This window comes from Drosophila navojoa, chromosome 5 (genome assembly GCF_054131105.1).
Source record: "Drosophila navojoa isolate 15081-1374.11 chromosome 5, UAZ_NAV_1.0, whole genome shotgun sequence".
Lineage (NCBI taxonomy): Eukaryota > Metazoa > Arthropoda > Insecta > Diptera > Drosophilidae > Drosophila > Drosophila navojoa.
The window spans coordinates 14,920,608-14,939,943 of NC_142893.1; the positions used below are offsets into that span (position 1 = coordinate 14,920,608).

Genomic DNA, 19,336 nt, shown 5'->3' on the forward strand with positions numbered 1-19,336 from the left:
TTCTCAAATGGTCTCTTGATGTGTGTGGGCGGCCGCGAGTAACTATCATATAAAAATACAAGTGCAAGTGTAATCGGCTGAAAATGAGTGTGAATGGCAGAATCAAAAAGAATACCAATTTAAAATTATCGTTACTTTTCTCCATTCTCACTCGTTTCTTGCTGATTGATGGATCATAAAAGCCTTCAGCTCGGATCTTTTGCTACATACTTACATAGTTGAAAACTGCTTTGCCTCTGCACGTCAGTTAATTTTTCTTTTGATAGTCAAAGCTCTCTCGCTCTCTGTCTCACGCCGACTCTCTCTCGTCGAAAAAGCTTTACGTATTTCTTGCGTGTGAATGTGTCTGTATATCTTCGACTGTTTGCGTGAGGTACGTCACATGAATAACCACATTCATACATACATAAATGCGTACATGCAGTGTCTGCATACATCCGTATGCATGTGAATGTGTGTGTATATATACGCGCATATGAATGTATATGTTGGCATTTTTGTTTTTGTTTTGAATCATACTCAGTTTTGAATGACGCCGAAGATCATGTATGTAAATATGTACATACATGAATACATGTATATTCATATATGTACATCACACTATGTACGAATCAAACAATATTATAGGGTGTGTCATTCTTAGCTCTGTTGCTTTCAAGATTAAACTATGCCCGTTCCACAGTGTTCAGTACGAGCTGCAAAATTAAACAAGAAAAAAAATTGCCTGAGCGAAGCGCGCGCTAGAACTTATCCAATATACAATGCCGCTCGACCCAGCCAATGGTCGAAAGCTTGTTTTAGTATTAAGTTCCACTTCATTCGTGTGGTCACCGTCGCGTTCGCCGTTGTCGCCGTTGTCGCTGTTATTGTTCAACGCTCGCCAACGGTACTGTTGTTATCGACAAACAATAGTTGTTAGCAATGCACATTTATTCGATTATTTTTACTTCAGTGTCATTGCTACTTTCACTAAGCGCTGCATAGATTCTAATAAGAAAAACATAAAGTAAAAAAAGTGCCCATGCTTCAACAATAAAATTTGGTTTAATTCAAGTGCAAGATTGTGCTGATAAGAGTCAAATATTTATTAGGCTCAGAATTTATAATTGCCAAATGAAAATTTTAAATAATTAAAATTTAATTAATTAATAAATGTATGCCTCAACATGTGTATGTGTGTTATTCTCATCTCTATGCATATACATGCATACATATATAAATATGTACATTGTTGAGTAATTTGTGTTAAATACGTATTTGTTTTGGCTTGATTGTCATTGTACTCTAGTCTCAGCAGCTGAATCAGAAGCAGAAGCTCTCAGCTCGCATCCGACTAAGCCAAATCAATTGCGAATGATAAGTTAATTTAATTATACGCTGCTTACATATGCACATGAGTATATACATATGTATGTATGTATATACAAACAAAAAGAAATATAGTGTGCTGCAATACAAACAGTAAAACAAAAAAAAAGAACCGATAAAAATAAAGAAAATCATCACAAATTCCTACACACACAGTACACAGACAATGTATATGTGTGTGCGTAACTTTGACTGTGCATGTGTGTGAGTGAGACGCAAGCAGCAAGTGAAGCTTTAATACAATACAAACGAGCTAACCAGAAGAATAGCAACAGCAGCAACAATATCAGAGTGATTAAGTAAATGAGCGAAATAAGAGTGAAAAAACTAAGAAGAAGACGAAGAGAAGAGAGAAAAAAAAAAAAACAAAAACGTGCCGAGCTTTTTTAAAACTTGTGTTGTCACAAATGTGGGGCTTCATCGTCTCTGCTTCTATTTCGGTCTTCGTTGTCGTTGTCTCATTTTATCTCTGTATTTCGGGCGTGCGCGAGCGCGACTAACGCGTTCCACCTCCATAAGTGTGTGGAATGCATTTATGAGTGTGTGCGTGAGTGTGTGGACCTTACATTCGTTCTTTAAGCTTAAAAGCTTTTTTTTTTCTTTTTCCATACATTCATAAATTATAATGTATAAAAGGTTTAAAATAAAATGCATGCGTATGTGTGAATGAGTGCGTGTGTGTTAGAAATGCGATACTCGGCAAAAGATAAGACAACGCTGTGTAATTTTTGATAGAGCTCATCCTCATGTGAGAGACCCCTAACAGAAAGTGCAAACAAAATTAAGTAAATAGCCTGCATAGGAAACACATGTAATGTGACGACGCAAATTAAAATCTGCTTAAAATCGTGTATGCAAATTAAGGTCAGACCTTCAGATTAACTGACTTGACTGAAACTGTCTTTAATATTCATTGGACCTAAAAATAAAATAATTTAAAAAAGCTGCTCTGCAAGATGGATAACAAAGCATCAGCTGGATTGTGAATTTGTTGCCGACTTTTGGCACACATACGAATACAAATACATATATGTACATGTATTGCAGCATACATACATACATATGTGGCAGAGAATTAAATGATTGTTCAAATTAAATTTATTCAATTCGTTGTGATGTGTACGGAGAGTTCGCGACGCGCTTGAATGTCTAAAATAAGTAACAAAAAAATCCAACTAAAATTTGGCAATTGCATAAAAGTCAGGCAGCAACATGGGTCAGACATCAAGTCATAGGCAAAGCCTGACGTGCAGCCACAATCACAATAATAACAACAACAAGGATGAATCGAGTGCGAACGCCATTGCCTCAGCTCAGTTTGCCAGCCGACGGATATCGGCACGCAAGTCGAAAACATCATCGAAACACTATTCACCGTTACAAAAAGAAGAGCTTTCAATATTACGCGATTCTTTGCTACGCAACGGCAGTATTATGCGCAAGAGCATGACCGATCCACAACGTCGGCCGGTCACCATAAGCGAGCTGACAACGAGCCAAGCTCAAGCTCAAGCACAAGCATCGAACGCCGGCTCCGAGGATTTGCTTGTGAGAGAGCGCAGAGAGAGCTTTCAGCTGTCCATTGAGTGCAGTGCAAAAGTGGAGGATGTCGCAACGGCATCCGCACCGCGCACCGAGAATCGCAATGAATTTTACATTGTGGGAGATGGATACCATAAGACGGACTATTGCCATTATCGTACGCCCAATGGTAATTTTCATAAGCTACCCTCAGATTCGTTTCACAAAATGTCTGAGGGCTGTTTTGTGCGCATGCCCGATGGCGTATTCCGTCGCCTGGAAGTACCAAAAGCTCAACAGATATCCCGTCGTGCCTCCAAGCTGGACGATATCTCGGGCACTGAGAGCAATGATAATGGCTTGGGCGGTGCCACTAGTGTCAAAAGACAGCTATTAAACTTTCTGAAGAGATCAAAGAGTCATACACCTGCTACAATAGCCAAGCTACAAAAGGACAAGGACGATGCTCGACTTGAGCGCAAGCAACGTCTGTCGAATGCGATGCGACAGAGGGCGATAGAATTGAAAACATCATCTTCAGCGACAGCTGCCAGACTCAACAATCCGAACAATAAAATCGTAGTTACTATGATTGAGAACGGGGGTCTACCGATCGTGGCCACTAGCAAGCCCGATCGACCCAAAAACAAGGAGACCGCATCAATAGCTGCTGATAAGGCGCGTACGTCAAGGGTATGTACTGAACAACGTGTAGCGGGGGCTTTAGAAAGTATTTGAATATATACTAATTCTATTTGCATACATATTTGTATACCTTGCGCCCGTACAAATATGTTTCAAACCCCTTTCGTATATTGCCCAATATCAAATTTATAATCTTCTATAACAACTATGGATATCAAAATGTTTTTTTCTAATGTACCAAAAATTGGACTTCTCTTTGATCATCTGGTTATTGAAATCTTTGACAATTGAGTTTTCGGAAGGATATATGTATGTATATATGTATATCACGTATGAATGAGTTGATATCGAAAATGTTATGCTGTGGGCGGTAAACTGCTCTAGCAAAGAACAAACTTTCCATTGAGAATATCTCCAGCTTTATAAGATCATCCTGCTTACAAACTTAATTTAAAGTATATTCTCTATAATTTTATTTTTAATCAAGGAGACTCGTATTGTTGCAAGATAGTTGGATATGTTTTTTATATTACCTCTAGACTAGGCTAGAGTAAATAATTGTGCACGTGGATCTGAGCTCTAATCCATACAAATAGTTTTATCTTTTAATTATTGTTTGTTTTATTATTGTTGTAAAACTTCTTCATGACATGTCTAATCGCTTGTAATTTATTTTATGTGAAGATATTGAAGCGAACAGACAAACTGGCAACAATAACCAGTTATAAGTTTCTAATCTGAACTTGTTTGGACTCTTGCTGTAGACTGGTCAAATGTACTGCAATAAAGAGGTCTCACAATTATTATTGACTTTAATGAATTCTGCAGAAGAAAAAAAATGTGTACTATAAAAATATAAATATAGCAATCATCCAAGCTTAAGTACTTCCTTGTGTTGATCCTAGATCACAGATCATTGATCTTATATGTCATCAGACTATAGATCATAGATCATAGATTTTAGATAGTATATTCTTGATTATAGAAAATAGATCATTATAGTTGATCATTGTAGTAGTTTATATATCATTATTATGTTATTATAACATAGCAGGTAATATCTAAATAAAATAAACATCGCTTGCAAATATTCCTTGTGGTCTTTGTCTCGCATTTAATTTTATTTGTGTATTTTAAATAAATAAATATATATTTATATATTTATATAGACTATAAATTTAGATGCTTTGTTTACTTTCACTTTGTTGCATTTGAATAACAAATTTAATTATAGAATTGAACCCAGTCGTAAGAAATATAGACAGAATTTATTAGTTGCAATAAATAAAAACTTTTCAAGCTGACCCATTTTTAATGAAAGGTGTTTCACACTGTAATAAAGATAAGCGTTAATTTGTTATTTAAAAGTGAGGATTGATTTTTTTATATTCAGATTTGACATAGGGTATATATATATATATATATATATATATATATATATATAGATAAAAATAGATAATTTAAAGTAAAAACAAAACAATATTTTACTAAAATAGGTTTTCTCAGAACTGCTTTCAAATGTATTTTATGTGTATTTTATATTTTTGTGAATTATCATTTGTCTTTTGTAAAAGTCTGGAAGGGTATTCAGTATTCGATTAAAATAGTATTTATTTTTTTTTTCTTATTTCGATAAAAAAAAAATACTTATCATTTTGTGTTGTGGCGCTCGCGTATCTGTTTTTGATGTTGTTATTGTTTTACTATTTATTTTTATTTAACTCTTGTATTTGTTTTTAGCAGTCGAAATATGTGCCTCATCAGCATACCCTATGCCAAAGTATTTTTGGATATTCTCATCGGTTATGGGCATTATATAACAAGTTTAATTTATAACCCTAAATTAACCGTGTTTTTCTTTTGATTATTGTTTCTACTTTATTTCAGATAATCCCATTAAAAAGAAAAAATATGAAAAACTCGATTGCTCTCCATATCCAGCAATATATCACAAAATTTATGCATATAAATATTATTTTTGTTCATTAGGAATACGTTAATACGGATCATTCGCCATAAAAATAGGGCTCACTTGAAAATTTAGTATATATATATGTACATATATGAGCGATAAGATTTGAAAAGATAATCAGCAATGTATCTAGAGATGATATTGTTGACAATCTTTTTTTATAGTAATAACCTTTATTTGACAATCAAGTCTTATCGGAATACACACGCTACGGAAAGAATTATTTCTATACGTTTTAGGTTGAGAGCAGTTTATAAAATATTTTCTTGGTACATGTTCTGATCTATCCTGTTTATCCTGCTAAGTAAACAGGAAATTTTTTATCTTAACTATATAAGAAGGTCAGAGGACTCGTACATTGCACATTCGATGAACAGCGAATGTACTATATGCATCTTTACATGACTAGTCAACCTTAGCCTTCCCATTTTTCCCAAGTCAAGCATTTTAAGTCTACTGGGAAACAATGGTTTTCTAGAGGTATATCAGTTCCACAATCAATTTGCCAATCAAAGTGCCCGATTTTTCTTTTACTATTATAATGATCAAGAATATATATAGTTTTGTCTTTGAATCTTTCCCTCTGTTTCTCTCTCCTACTGTAAATTTTGCCTTCTCTGTCTGTGTTTTTCTCTCTCTCTTTTTCTCTTCCTCTGTCTTTGTTCTCTCCCTTTCTCTCTAGCACTAATTTTCTATTTTCCTCTCACTCTAGCTATCCTTTTCATTACCATTTATTCCATAATTCTATCTATTTCTAAAAGTTTATTAAGTGGTATCAAATTTGCTAATTAGCAAGTACAAAGATTTGTTTTTTTCAAGGTACTTTTACATATTTTCTGATTAATGCCTTTATTAAAAGTTTAGAGTGTAGAGTATTCTGTCAAAGTACCAAAATTTCGCACACAGACTTCTCTGACACTGTTTCTGTGTCAGGTAAGCTAACATTTTTTTTTCTCAGCGTTACGCTCAGGTGATATCAGTTTGTTCATACACGCACACATGTTTACATGCATCTACACCAGCCTCACACTTACATAAGTATATAACCATGCATATACCAGAGTTCTTATCTAATGTGACGACTATAAGATACCCCGGGCACTGCTCGCCAACTGCATATTAAATTTAGTAAAATTAATAAATGTTTATTACTTTTCTGGTTGCTAACCAATTATTTTCATTTTTATCTTTCGTGGGTACGAGAAACAGTCTCTATGTTGACTTTAACTCTTTATTATATTCTTAAAAGCCCGACTGCTAATCAATAATTATCGATTTGTGTCAATTCTAATTTTAAATGCCTGTAGCTATTAAATTGTCCAAAATTGGGTCGGAGACGGAGATGACACTCCGTTTACCGCTTGCACCAATTTTCGCTCCCTCTCTTCGAATGGTACAGGGTATAAAAATCAGCGCACCAAACGAGCTCTTAGTCAAGAATAGACAGATATGGTGGAATTGAAAACTGGTGTATATGTGTGTGAGTTTGTGGGTGTATTTGTAGCTGTACATGTGTGTGTGTGCATTTTGAGTATTTCTTTTATTAGTGTTTGCGTGAGTGCGCGCGGAATATACTAATACCAGTGAGAGAACCCCACTAATAAGCAATATTTGCTGGTGTGTGTGTGTGCGTGAGTGTGTGTACGTATATGTGTATTGAGGCCGACTTTTCTGTCTCTGACTCTGCTGTTGCTTGGCGTGTGTTGTTGCTGGTATTGATACTGGAAGTACTCGTACTCCAGTTGCTGCTGTTACTGTGGCTAAAGTGGCTGTTGGCTGTGTTAGCTGCTGAGCTGTCGCTGTAGCTGTCACTGCCTGTTGACTGTAGTTGACTGTTGGCTGACGGCGTTTACGTCAGAGTTACAAACTGTGCTTATTTAAGAAATCTAAAGCTAAAGCAGAGCAGAGTATATATTATATGCATACTTATCTACTTGTAATATAAATTCAGACAACTAACTGTGTTCCTCTTCAATTGCACACCGTGTACGATTGATAAGATCGTCGATAAAAATGAAAAAACGAGCATTACAAAGTGAAATATCTCCGAATTTTAATGAAACAGCCAACGAAATGTTTGCTTTTCCATAAGTGAAAATTTTTTTTATTGTCTGAGAGTGGCTTATTTACTATGTTCTTGTGCTCCAGTGTCAGTGTATGTGAACGGAGGAGAGATGAGTCTGTGTTTGTGTGTGTGGATGCCTCTGTGTGTTTGCGTTAAAGCTTTTCGCTCTCAGAGCAAGAACTGAACGAAAAAGTGCGCTCGCAACAGTAACTATTAAATTTAAACAGATTTAACTACTGCGATTAAACTATTTACATACATTTGTATGTGTGCATAAAATAAAACGAAAATTTCTAATGAATCATAAATAAAGAGAGCAAAACGAGAGCGCAGCCAAACGTGACGCGGTCACAGAACGCAGAGTGTGTGTGGGACAGAGAGAGGGAAAGGGAGTTTCTCGTTACTGAACTTGTGCAACAATCGTCTTGCTGAGCGCGAACGTGAGCGTAAGCCGATGTAGACGTCTTTAGCAAATACCAAATACACATGCATGTGTACATGCATACATAGTACAAATGAACTTATATGCATTGGTTGCGATAGCAGTTACTTTTGCACAGGTGTATGTGAGCATCAGTGTTTGTGTACGCGTGTGTGTGTACTGCTGTGTACGCTCTCACTCTCCATCTTTTACGCTCTCACAATTTGTCGCTCTTTCTCACACTCTGCTGCGTAGAAGTGAGTTTCTTTCAGTGTCACCAAACTCAGATTAGCTCTTGTCTACGAGTTGGCTTTTGTCGTAAATATTACGTTCGCTTTCGCACTCGCCATATGTGTACATACGTACATACATATTTGTAACTATATATACATATACAAATACATATATAAACAATCGTGCATTAGTAGTGTAAGTCTCTGAGTGTGTGTCTTTTCGAGGTTTTAATGCGCAGCAACAGCGACTTGTTGAATTAAATATAAGTATGCTCAATGGCAAAGAGACAACGCCAACAAACAAAGTGCCGTTCATTCAATCTTTTGCGGCGAAAGCAAGAAGAGCTTGCAAGACCAAAAAATATTAAAACACACATACACATGAACATTAGACAGCTTACACATACGAATGCATCTGCCTATGTGTCATGTGCAGAATGCAAGTGTATTGTTTTTAGATCGGCTCCCAAAAAAAGCGCTTAACTAGAAATTAAGTGAAAAACAAAGAGCAATACTAATTTTTTGTTTTTAATTGAGTAAATTATATAACTATAAACAAAAAATATGATAATTTAATAAATGCTGATAAATCAGAATACAATATCTATATTTAGATTTATATATTATAAATGTGTAATCGTGTCTGGCTCTAATGGAAATCGGTTAACTGATTGCGCATTGATTAGATGTAGCCCGAGTTGTTTTAAAGGTGTTTAATCGACATTCGCTGTTCGAAAAAGTTTCGCCGCACTGAAAGTGCTTTCTCTTTGGCATTGTTAATAATAAAAGAATACAATTTAATAAAATGAACTCGATTTTTGATCAAAATAAAAACGTTGAAGTGAATTTGTCAAAAATATCGATATAAATATATAATAAATATCATTTAATTATTTTTCGATGAATGCAGAAAGTGTGACTAAACTTCTATGATAAAAAAGAAAAAGCTAACTGAAAGCAGTGCAAAGTGCAAAGCAAAAAAAGTGCAAAAATTAGTTATATTCCATAAGAAAAAGAATAATATATAAATGGATCGTGCTGTACAACCGGAAGCAGTGTCATCCACAATGGAGACAACGGCGCCGGACCTTAATCGCGGAGATGTGTCCCGCAAGAGCGTTCGCGTTTATGCAGCACGCAAAGGTTTGGCACCAGCGCCGCCCAAGCCAGGGCTGGCTACAAGCAGCACCACCAGCAGCAGCAGCACCAGCAGCAGCAACAATACCAACAACACCAATAATAATAGTGAAAATAAGAACAACAACAATAACAACAATAGCAGTGATAGCGATAACTTGCCCCAGCAGCAGCCTCAGAGAAGGCAAGAGTTTGCCAACAGCTCAACAATGACTGCTAAGGAAATCGATCTCAGCGATGCACAGCATGTGGACTTTGATGCCGTCGTCGAATTGCGTAGGCCAGGTGATATAGCAGTGCCGCCGCCACGCGTTGCCGTTTCAGCGATGCCAGCGCTACACCTGCAGAGCCAGAGCCGGCCAAAGGTGGCGCCACGTGTTCAAATGTCCGACGAGGATGATGTGGGCGTTGCTTTCGCTTTGGGCTCCATTGAGAAGCACATACTCAATGTGGAGGAGAGTTTCAAGCAGCAGCAGCTCAGTGAGCAGCAGCAGGAGCAGCAGGATCAGTCTCAGTCCACCATGGACGTGGTCATACGCAAGCAGAGCAAGCGGTACGGCGAGACAGAGAACTTGTTGCGGCCCGGCATCAGCGATATGTCGTCCGAGAATGACTTTCAGTATCTGGGCGGTCGTCGGAACAATCTGGACGATAGCAACGAGCAGATGATGACAGAGTTTCAGCGTGGCAGCGATGGACGCAATTCAATTGGTGCCTATTCCAAGAACTCCTCGGGTACGGTGAGTGGTCGATCGGGCGGCCTGAAGGCCAAGCTCGCACGCACTGCTTCGGATACGAAGAACACGGACACGGTGCTGGCTATGCGTGCCAATCTGAAACAGAAGGAGCATCAGCATCACGATGCCAACAAGCAGCAGCAGCAGCTGCAACAGCCGCCCTGGCGACCGGCCAACAGTCAAGATCGTCCGGCTCCGACGCCAGCTGTTAGAACCTCGGCGAGCAGGGGCAGCAGCAGCTCGAGCGTTGTGGACGGAGGCTCTTCCTCCAAGCTGACAGCGACCACGATTTCGGCCAGCAAGCGGCGCGAAGAGAATTTGCGTCAATTTGAGGCGCTGCTGGCACAGAAATCATCGCATCGTCATGGAGCAAGTGCAGCGACATCGGGCAGTCATGCGACAACGGCTGCCTCTTCAGTCCATGCAGCGGTATCGAAACGTCGCTCGGAACGTCCCGTTGTAACACCCATACCGCCGTACAGCTCTGGCCGCGCTGATGCTGGACCGCCGCCCGTCGAGCCGCGAGCCCCCAGCTCCGGGGCTGGACACCAACGAACGTCAGCTACCAATGCAGCTGTCACACGTACCAATGTATACGGCAACAGTGTTGCTCAGGTAAACCCATCTAAAGTGCAGTTCAAATACATTTACGAACCTGTTGCAACTACCTTTGAATACCTCAGGGGCGGGCGACTATAGCTCATAACATTCCATTGAAAGATCCACTTAAATTGACAGCTTTATATGAAACTAATTTGTGTTTTTGATTCGTCTCTTTTTGCAGGGATCCCCGAATCTGCAGATGCGAAGCAGTGCTCCGATGCGATGGCGTGCCACTGAAGAGCATATCGGAAAATATAAGCTCATCAAGACGATCGGAAAGGGAAACTTTGCCAAAGTCAAACTAGCAAAGCATCTGCCCACTGGCAAGGAAGTAGCAATAAAAATAATTGACAAAACCCAATTAAATCCTGGGTCACTTCAGAAACTCTTTAGAGAGGTAAGCATCATCTATATATAGATAAGCATTATACTAAAAAAATCCATTATATTTCTATTATACAGGTTAGGATAATGAAAATGCTTGATCACCCCAACATAGTGAAACTCTTTCAAGTTATCGAAACGGAAAAGACGTTGTATCTCATCATGGAGTACGCATCGGGTGGTGAGGTCTTTGACTATTTGGTACTACATGGGCGTATGAAAGAGAAGGAAGCGCGTGTTAAGTTTCGTCAAATTGTATCGGCTGTGCAATACTGTCATCAGAAGAGAATAATACACAGGTGTGTAATCGATAATTATGTTACTATAGAATGTCTAGAATAGAATGAATCTGAATCAGAATGAGTCGAAAGTTGTATAGAAAATTAAAGCAATGTTTCCTTTGGATCTTAAACGTGTCATATAAGTGCTATAAAACAAATGATGATATCATCGAATTTGCATTAATTTCTCATAGACCTTATCAAACATTAGGGACTCTTTGTTACGATAACTCGGAATGACTCGGAAATGAACTGTTTTAAGCACTCATGAATCACGTTCTCCATGCAACAAACATTGGGAATAAATCAATTGTGTCAAACATATCTATTTATATCTTATCTATAAACTTTATCGTCTATTTTATGTGTGCGATTTGTTTACTTTTCTTAACAGGGACTTAAAAGCTGAGAACTTATTATTAGACAGCGAGTTGAATATAAAAATAGCAGATTTTGGATTTTCGAACGAGTTTACGCCCGGCTCAAAGTTGGATACATTTTGCGGCAGCCCACCCTATGCAGCGCCTGAGCTCTTCCAGGGTAAAAAGTATGATGGACCTGAGGTGGATGTTTGGTCGTTGGGCGTTATATTGTATACGTTAGTGAGCGGATCCCTGCCTTTCGACGGTTCCACTTTGAGGGAGCTACGCGAACGTGTACTCAGAGGCAAATATAGGTAATGTATCGATACACCTTTAGGTCTAAAGATATATATTAATATATTTTTGTGTTTATTAGAATTCCATTCTATATGTCAACTGATTGCGAAAATTTGCTGCGCAAGTTTCTAGTACTAAATCCTGCTAAACGTGCTAGTCTTGAAACAATCATGGGCGACAAGTGGATGAATATGGGGTTTGAAGACGATGAGCTCAAGCCATACATAGAGCCAAAACAAGATTTAGCCGATCCCAAGCGGATAGGTAAGACGGGTACTGTATACGAAATTCATTACTAATACTATTAACGAATTGTGTGTCAAAAGTTTTGCCTGTTGATTATTTTTGTATTTTATTACAATTGTTGTACTTGGATATATCTACAAATATAGATATATTGTACTGTTGTGATGTCAAATAGTATTTGAATTTGAATATTTTGAATTTTTTGTTGTTGTATCTCCATATATATATATACAGAGTATTTCCCGTTTGTATACTTTATAATTTCAATTATCCTGATTTTGTTTTTCTTGGCTGTTGTTAGTTGTTTGCTATATACATAAATACGTACATATTTGCTTAAAAATTCTCGATACAGCTGCGGGGTCACAAACCGGAGTTAAACACTCAGCATCGGCATCAGCAACAGCATCGATCCGACGCAGTGCATTTGACTTGATGTTAATGATGATCTTTTTAATCGGCGAATGGAAAGTGCCACACCAAAATGTATGCAATCCCTTTGTGGGAGAAACGTTATTTTGGAATGGCAATCATCATTAAATAAATAAATACTCTTTGTTTCTCTATCTCTTACAATTTCTTTATTTTTTGGTTTGCTTCAAATTATCAAGATCTGCCGGGAGAAAAAATGAATCATATCTCTTTATGAACAGAAAATTCTTCAATATTTTTCTATAAATATATACTATATTTGTTATTATTTTTTTTTTAACAATCATCATTTATTCGAATTATATATCTCCGGTTTGCGTCCTTAAATTCGATACAATGATAATTAATATGTACCTATGTATGATGATCAAGTTAAAGATCTCTCTATATATATACTATTTTGTTGTTATTTCAAATAAATGCATGGCAATGTTGTAAACTTTTGTTATAATGTGATTAAAAATACTAAACGAAAAATGAAATTTAATCTGTAACTCTGCGAAACCTAAAGGCTTCTATAGAGCACACAATTCTGGCTGTACTCGAACAGTTCGCGAGAACTGTTCAAGCTAAAATGTTATGTAATTGTAATGAATTTGCATGTAATGTATACCTATTGATTGAATTTTTGTATGAATCAAGCTAAATCGTATTTGCCTATATGTATAATTGAAGAATATAATTATCATTAAATACCTTGCCCAACATTTTCTTTTGACAAATCGTATAGAAGCTCTAGTCGCAATGGGCTACAATCGACAAGAAATCGAAGCGTCACTGGCTCAGGTGCGTTACGATGACGTATTCGCCACGTATTTGTTGCTGGGTCGGAAGAGCACTGATGTAAGTGTGAGGCGTGTTGTGGTTTTGAATTGTGAAATACCCTGCAATGATATACATATATATATTTCGTTTGCTTTATGCTTGCCCTCCTGCCTGGCTGCTGTTGTACGTTTAGCCTGAAAGTGACGGGTCACGATCCGGATCATCGCTCTCGCTGCGCAACATCTCGGGCACCGAGGCTGGGGCCAATGCGGGCAATGCGATCGTCCAAAGTCCCACACATCGTGGTGTACACAGAAGTATATCGGCCTCGAGTACCAAGCCAAGTCGTCGAGCTTCGTCCGGTGCGGAAACGTTACGTAAGTCCCATAATGGGGCTTCAATTCGCTGAATATATAACGAATAACATTTCTGTTTTAAAATTCGCACAAATTCAGGTGTTGGACCCACAAATGCCACAACAACCGTTACGGCTGCTGCAATAGGCGTGGCGCCTGTCAACCCAAGCAATAATTATAATGCTGTTGGATCAGCCGCCGATCGTGCATCAGTGTAAGTATATACTATATCTATAGAGAGATCTATAGAGGTCTGCAGACATTTGTACACGTCTATAAGTATAAGTATAATGAATCGAAAGTATAATCTATGGAAATCAATATAAAACTTAACTTTTAACTATACATAGGGCGTTCAAATTATATTCTAGTTAGATAAACAATAATAATCTATGTAAGTTGTTAATATGTTTATAAAAGTGTCTAGTCATATCATCTGTCTGACGACGTGTTGTCTTTTGCTAGACAAGTCTAAATCTAAATATATATTGATACAAATTCTTAGCATAGTCAAGTATTGAATCATGTGCTAACTTGTTAAGTCACAGACTAACTAAGTAAATATTAATATAGTTAAAGTGTGAATGCAAATATCGGTTTATGTAAAACATTTCATATTTACTTAATAATTTATCATCTTTATTTACAGTGGTAGCAATTTTAAGCGTCAAAATACTATAGACTCAGCAACCATTAAGGAGAATACGGCACGGCTGGCCGCACAGAATCAGAGACCAGCGTCTGCCACACAGAAGATGCTAACCACAACAGATACATGTAACTGGCTGTTTGCTTATCTCACACGCTCTTGTAATGGCAATCCATTAATGTATTTGATCTCTGTTTATTACAGCGCTGAACAGTCCAGCTAAGCCGCGTACAGCTGCGAAATACGATCCCACTAATGGCAATCGCACAGTTAGCGGTACGAGCGGCATCATACCACGACGTTCGACCACACTCTATGAAAAGACTTCATCGACGGAGAAAACCAATGTTATTCCTGCAGAGACAAAGTACGTGAATGTGGTAACACTTCCACTCATTGTTGGCACACCAATGATTATTTTCGATTTTCATTTGTCTAATTTTCCAATTTATGCATTAGTTCTTTGGTATTGTTATTGTTATTGTCGTTATTTCAAACTGTTATTCGTTGGTCGACTCGCAGATTTTTTTTTAGTTGGACAACCCGACAGACAGTTAGTGCCTCTCGCTCGCTAGTTTTATATATTCTCATCAGTATATATATATATATATATATCTATCTATATTTCTTCTCAGTTTGCACATATTTATGGTTAGTTTATCAAGTATATAAACAGATAATGTTATGTTGTGTATAGAGCATATGTACATATCTAGTTTATCAGTATATATATTACTATATACATCTCTCTCTATATATATATTGCTGCGCACAAATTCAGTTTTTCCCTATTTATTTCTAAGTTGCAAAACCAAAAATCAATTAACAAATATCTCTTTTGTTCACACATATATATATATATAACTATATATTTTCGTAAATTGAGGTGTGCGGGTTATGTTTTTCAAAATGTATATGTTTAGTTTTAAAAACCAACAAAAAAAACACAAACGATCAAAAATACTCAGCTCAATCCATTGCAACTCGAATGACAATGACTACAACATATTTACAACTTTTTGCCAATTTTTCGACTAAACATATATGTATAAACGTAACCAGTAGTGGATCTGCAGCTACCGCTGGAAAGGGTCACACAAAAAGCGCCTCTATTTCAAGCCCTAGGCCATCCACTGATGGATGCATATCAGTATCAATTGACCCACTTGGATCGAGGTATACACTTGCATCATACATTAGCAAAAACCAAAAAAACAAAATCCATTTTAAACTAATTTTTATCGAATTGTATACAAACAATTTATAATTATTGTTCATTTTACAAAGACATTTTATTTATGCTCTGATTTAAAAACCAAATTGGCTGCTTAATTTTGTTTAACTCTTTTATGATTTGAGTCTATATTTAGCAAAGGTTTTATCTTTTCTTATATGTAGAGCAGAATTAATTCGATTCATTTCTCAAATCTCCTAACACACTTGATATTGATAGATAAATTGACGCAGGTGTTAGTAGGGCAGTTAGTAAATTGGAAAACGCCGACAGTCCTACAGTCGAAATGTTTTTATTTATATTTATTTTTGTTGTGTGCTCGTCCCAAATTATAAAAAAACTCACAATGTTGAAGATTTTTAGCTTTTCGTTAATTAGTTTTTGACATTTGTCCTGCAGCTGAATTGTTGCATGTTTGCCTGCATCTGGATTCATTTAAGTGTGTGTAGTCTTTAATTTAAATATAATTATACATGCGAATAGATTATGAATTTTGATGAAACTGGAGAAACTGGGGCTTTGCAGATCGAGCAGTCGTAGAGGAAGTGAACTTTACTTTAGCATGTACTAAAAGCCAGAGATCAAGATTTTTAGCTAAATCAAAATTTATATATTCTGAAAGACATTATCTACCACTTATAAAAATATCTGTATATGAAATTTAGGTCTACATACATATAAAGTAGGTTTACTAAAGTTCAGAATTCACATAAATTATTGGAAAAGCGAGACCTTTTAAATTATGCTACAAGTTCAGTCTTTTTCCTCACCATATATAAAAGCAGGTACAGGTAATTCTCTAAATCGAACAGGTATACCTGCCGAACTATTTCATTATTTTAACAACAGAGCAATTTTCTTATAAAACAAATATGTATTTCTTATAGTAATTGTTTCACTTTCGTTTTATGTCTAGAATTGCTTTACCTATTTAGTAATCGTTAGAAGTTTCTGTTATTCGTTTATCTCAAATGTGAATATAATAATATTCATGTGGTCCTTCTCGTATAGTCTGCTTTTATTTGTTTACAATTTTGTATAATATATTCGTTTAGCTACAGATTCGTTCGCTCTTTACTAATCCCCATTGAATTTCGAGAGAAAAAAAAAGAAAACAATGTAGAAATGTGTTTGGTTTAATTTGTTTATCTCTTTTTATTATAACACTCTAACAAATTTGATCCATTAAATAATGTAAATTTCTTATCTTTTCATGTTTTATACAATATTGAACAATAACTGTTTATAAACCAATTGTCTAATTTTGATAACTACCACACTACTACTACTACATACATCCAATCTTTGTGGCGATCAATCGAACAAAAAACTCTACAACAATCTTCTTCGTATTATCGGTGTTCGTAAAAACTTTTATCTTTCACATTTTGTTTACCAACAACAACAACAACAACAAATCAAATGCAAATCAAAATCTTGTTAAATATGTGATTTCCAATTCGAATTGTCGATTCGAATAAAACATAATTAATTTTGGATTCGTAAACCCCGAACCGATCTGATCCGATCCGATCCGAACCGAACAAACTTTGGTGAGTGAAATTGCAAAAACAAAAATATATTTTAAGCGAGACAAATCTATAAGTATACTAAATAATTTAGCGTAATTCCATTTAAAATTGCTTTACACATATTGTGGCATGCGCGGTATTAAGTCCAAATAATATATATTCTTCTATTTGTTATTTTTGTTATACTTAAACCTAAACGAGATATTGTCTGTTAATGCGCTGAAACCAAACTTTATATGAATGTATTTATGTGTCTGCTTAACATTTGATGATGACAATGATGTAGGTAGTTCCTAACGAGATTTGCTACTCACATAGATCGACAACATAGATCACGTAAATTCTTCATTCTGCATGACTGAGGCTCCAGTTCCCGAGTAACTTCACTTCCGACAATTTGTACTCATTGGTAGATCGAAAAATACTCTCTCTATTATATATTTATATATATACCCATAAGTTGATGTTGTAAATTCTTTGTGCAAGAATCATCGATTGTGTCTATTTCTCTTTCCACATCTCTGTGTACCTATCTATCTAACTACCTGTATAATCTTTTTTATATTTTTACTACATCTTTTACTGGATCTCTTGAACACATATCTAAATACTAAGTAATACAGAAGGCAAACTAATATAAATTAATATGTTTACTAGGCCCAGCTCTACTATAGCTGCTATGTATGAATGTTAGGATTACGTAATTATAATAAAAATAAATATAATGGTATATGGTTTTCAACTAGTCTTGTCCATATATATACTTTGCTTTTTGCTTAACGCCTAGTTTTCCTCCATTCATTATATCAATTTTCAAAGCTTGGACGTTTTATTATCGAGTACATCTCATATATATCATCCATTTAAGGACTGTTTCAGACTTTACCGGATATATCCACTCAATAAATTGATTTTCGTCTGAACTCTTTTTGCTATTAGTTTCCATCATTAATTCAAATCTTTGCTTTAACCAACTCTATTATATAGTAAACTTCTAATTTTTAATATAATTTCTATAATATAAGAACGTAATTTTAAGAGCTCGTTTTTTCTTTTGAACAAAATTTACATGATTGATTTTTTTTTTCAATTTTTTCTTTTCATTATATTTGTGTGTCTACCAACATGATTACAAAAATAAACCCAAAATATAAACAATCATAAACCGTTACCGAAAACCGTTGCCAAACCACATCACATTTATCAAAATATATATATAATCTGCTTGATTCGCGCTTGATTCTCGTCTGTATATATATTTTGTCATTGCGCCAAATTGAAACTACAAATTAATATTACGATTGATAACAACAATAACAAATACAACCAAATAATGATACGATGAAACACTTGAATACTTGCCCATCACTACGGATTGGAAAATAATCGATATCGAAATTGTAATCGAATTCATACGCTGATTTGATGATGACAAAAACACACACACACACACACATGAACCGTCTCCCACTTCACTCACACAAACACACACACACACATCAAAACGAATTTGAATTTGCCTGTCTATATTAACGGTCAAAACACACACACATTGCACAATATATCAAATGATAAAACTATAAACTGTTATATATATATATAATATATATAAAAAATACATTCGTTTTCTGATATATGCAATTCATTGGACTATATATAACTACGAACTGACTGAATGATTCGATCGATATCCATTCATACGTATGTGTGTGCATACATGTATTGTACTTGTACAAATATATATATATATATATATGCAATAAATACAATATATATATATATATATAGTCTGTTCGATCGACTTAGAATGGCATCGGCTGTTAAATCAAGCAGACACTTTCCAAGGAATGTTCCATCACGTTCAACCTTTCACTCTGGTGAGTTTTTCTGTTTTAATTATTTTTATTAGTTTTAGTAAAACTTAACTTAATTTTACTCACAACTTTACTAAAAAAAACCAAACATTTTATATAGACTAAATTAAATAATAATATCGAATTACCAAACTATCGAATTTCGTTAAGTTTCTTTTTTCCATGTTTATTTGTTTCTCTTTTCATTAAATCATAAAAAGAAAAAAAATATGTAAATTTTAT

The 19,336-nt window shown here is 35.7% G+C and overlaps 2 protein-coding genes across 25 annotated transcripts in view; both read left to right on the forward strand.

Annotated features, from left to right (window-relative positions):
- Positions 1-19,336, forward strand: part of LOC108652812 (par-1) — a 34,004-nt gene that overhangs the window by 6,766 nt on the left and 7,902 nt on the right. For 3 of the 23 annotated variants that reach the window (XM_089261948.1, XM_089261949.1, XM_089261956.1), the window contains exons 1-10: positions 9,254-10,714; positions 10,884-11,099; positions 11,165-11,385; positions 11,762-12,043; positions 12,106-12,299; positions 13,435-13,547; positions 13,663-13,846; positions 13,925-14,039; positions 14,475-14,602; positions 14,679-14,841. In XM_089261948.1, the coding sequence (XP_089118074.1) occupies positions 9,254-10,714; positions 10,884-11,099; positions 11,165-11,385; positions 11,762-12,043; positions 12,106-12,299; positions 13,435-13,547; positions 13,663-13,846; positions 13,925-14,039; positions 14,475-14,602; positions 14,679-14,841 (3,077 nt within the window). Of the gene's footprint in view, positions 1-9,253; positions 10,715-10,883; positions 11,100-11,164; positions 11,386-11,761; positions 12,044-12,105; positions 12,300-13,434; positions 13,548-13,662; positions 13,847-13,924; positions 14,040-14,474; positions 14,603-14,678; positions 14,842-15,536; positions 15,651-17,297; positions 18,148-19,028; positions 19,118-19,336 lie in introns of those variants that run through there. The other 20 variants (XM_089261937.1, XM_089261950.1, XM_089261942.1 and 17 more) reach the window with 16 other exon arrangements.
- Positions 1,195-9,272, forward strand: LOC115563869 (uncharacterized). Of its 2 annotated transcripts, none has more exons than XM_089261963.1 (2): positions 1,195-3,582; positions 9,136-9,272. In XM_089261963.1, the coding sequence occupies exons 1-2, from the start codon at positions 2,581-2,583 to the stop codon at positions 9,142-9,144; spliced, it is 1,011 nt and encodes a 336-aa protein (XP_089118089.1). In that variant the 5' UTR covers positions 1,195-2,580; the 3' UTR covers positions 9,145-9,272. The 2 variants fall into 2 exon arrangements, with proteins under 2 accessions (XP_089118089.1, XP_089118088.1); XM_089261962.1 differs by lacking the exon at positions 9,136-9,272 and adding an exon at positions 5,422-5,538 and having other exon boundaries at positions 1,257-3,582.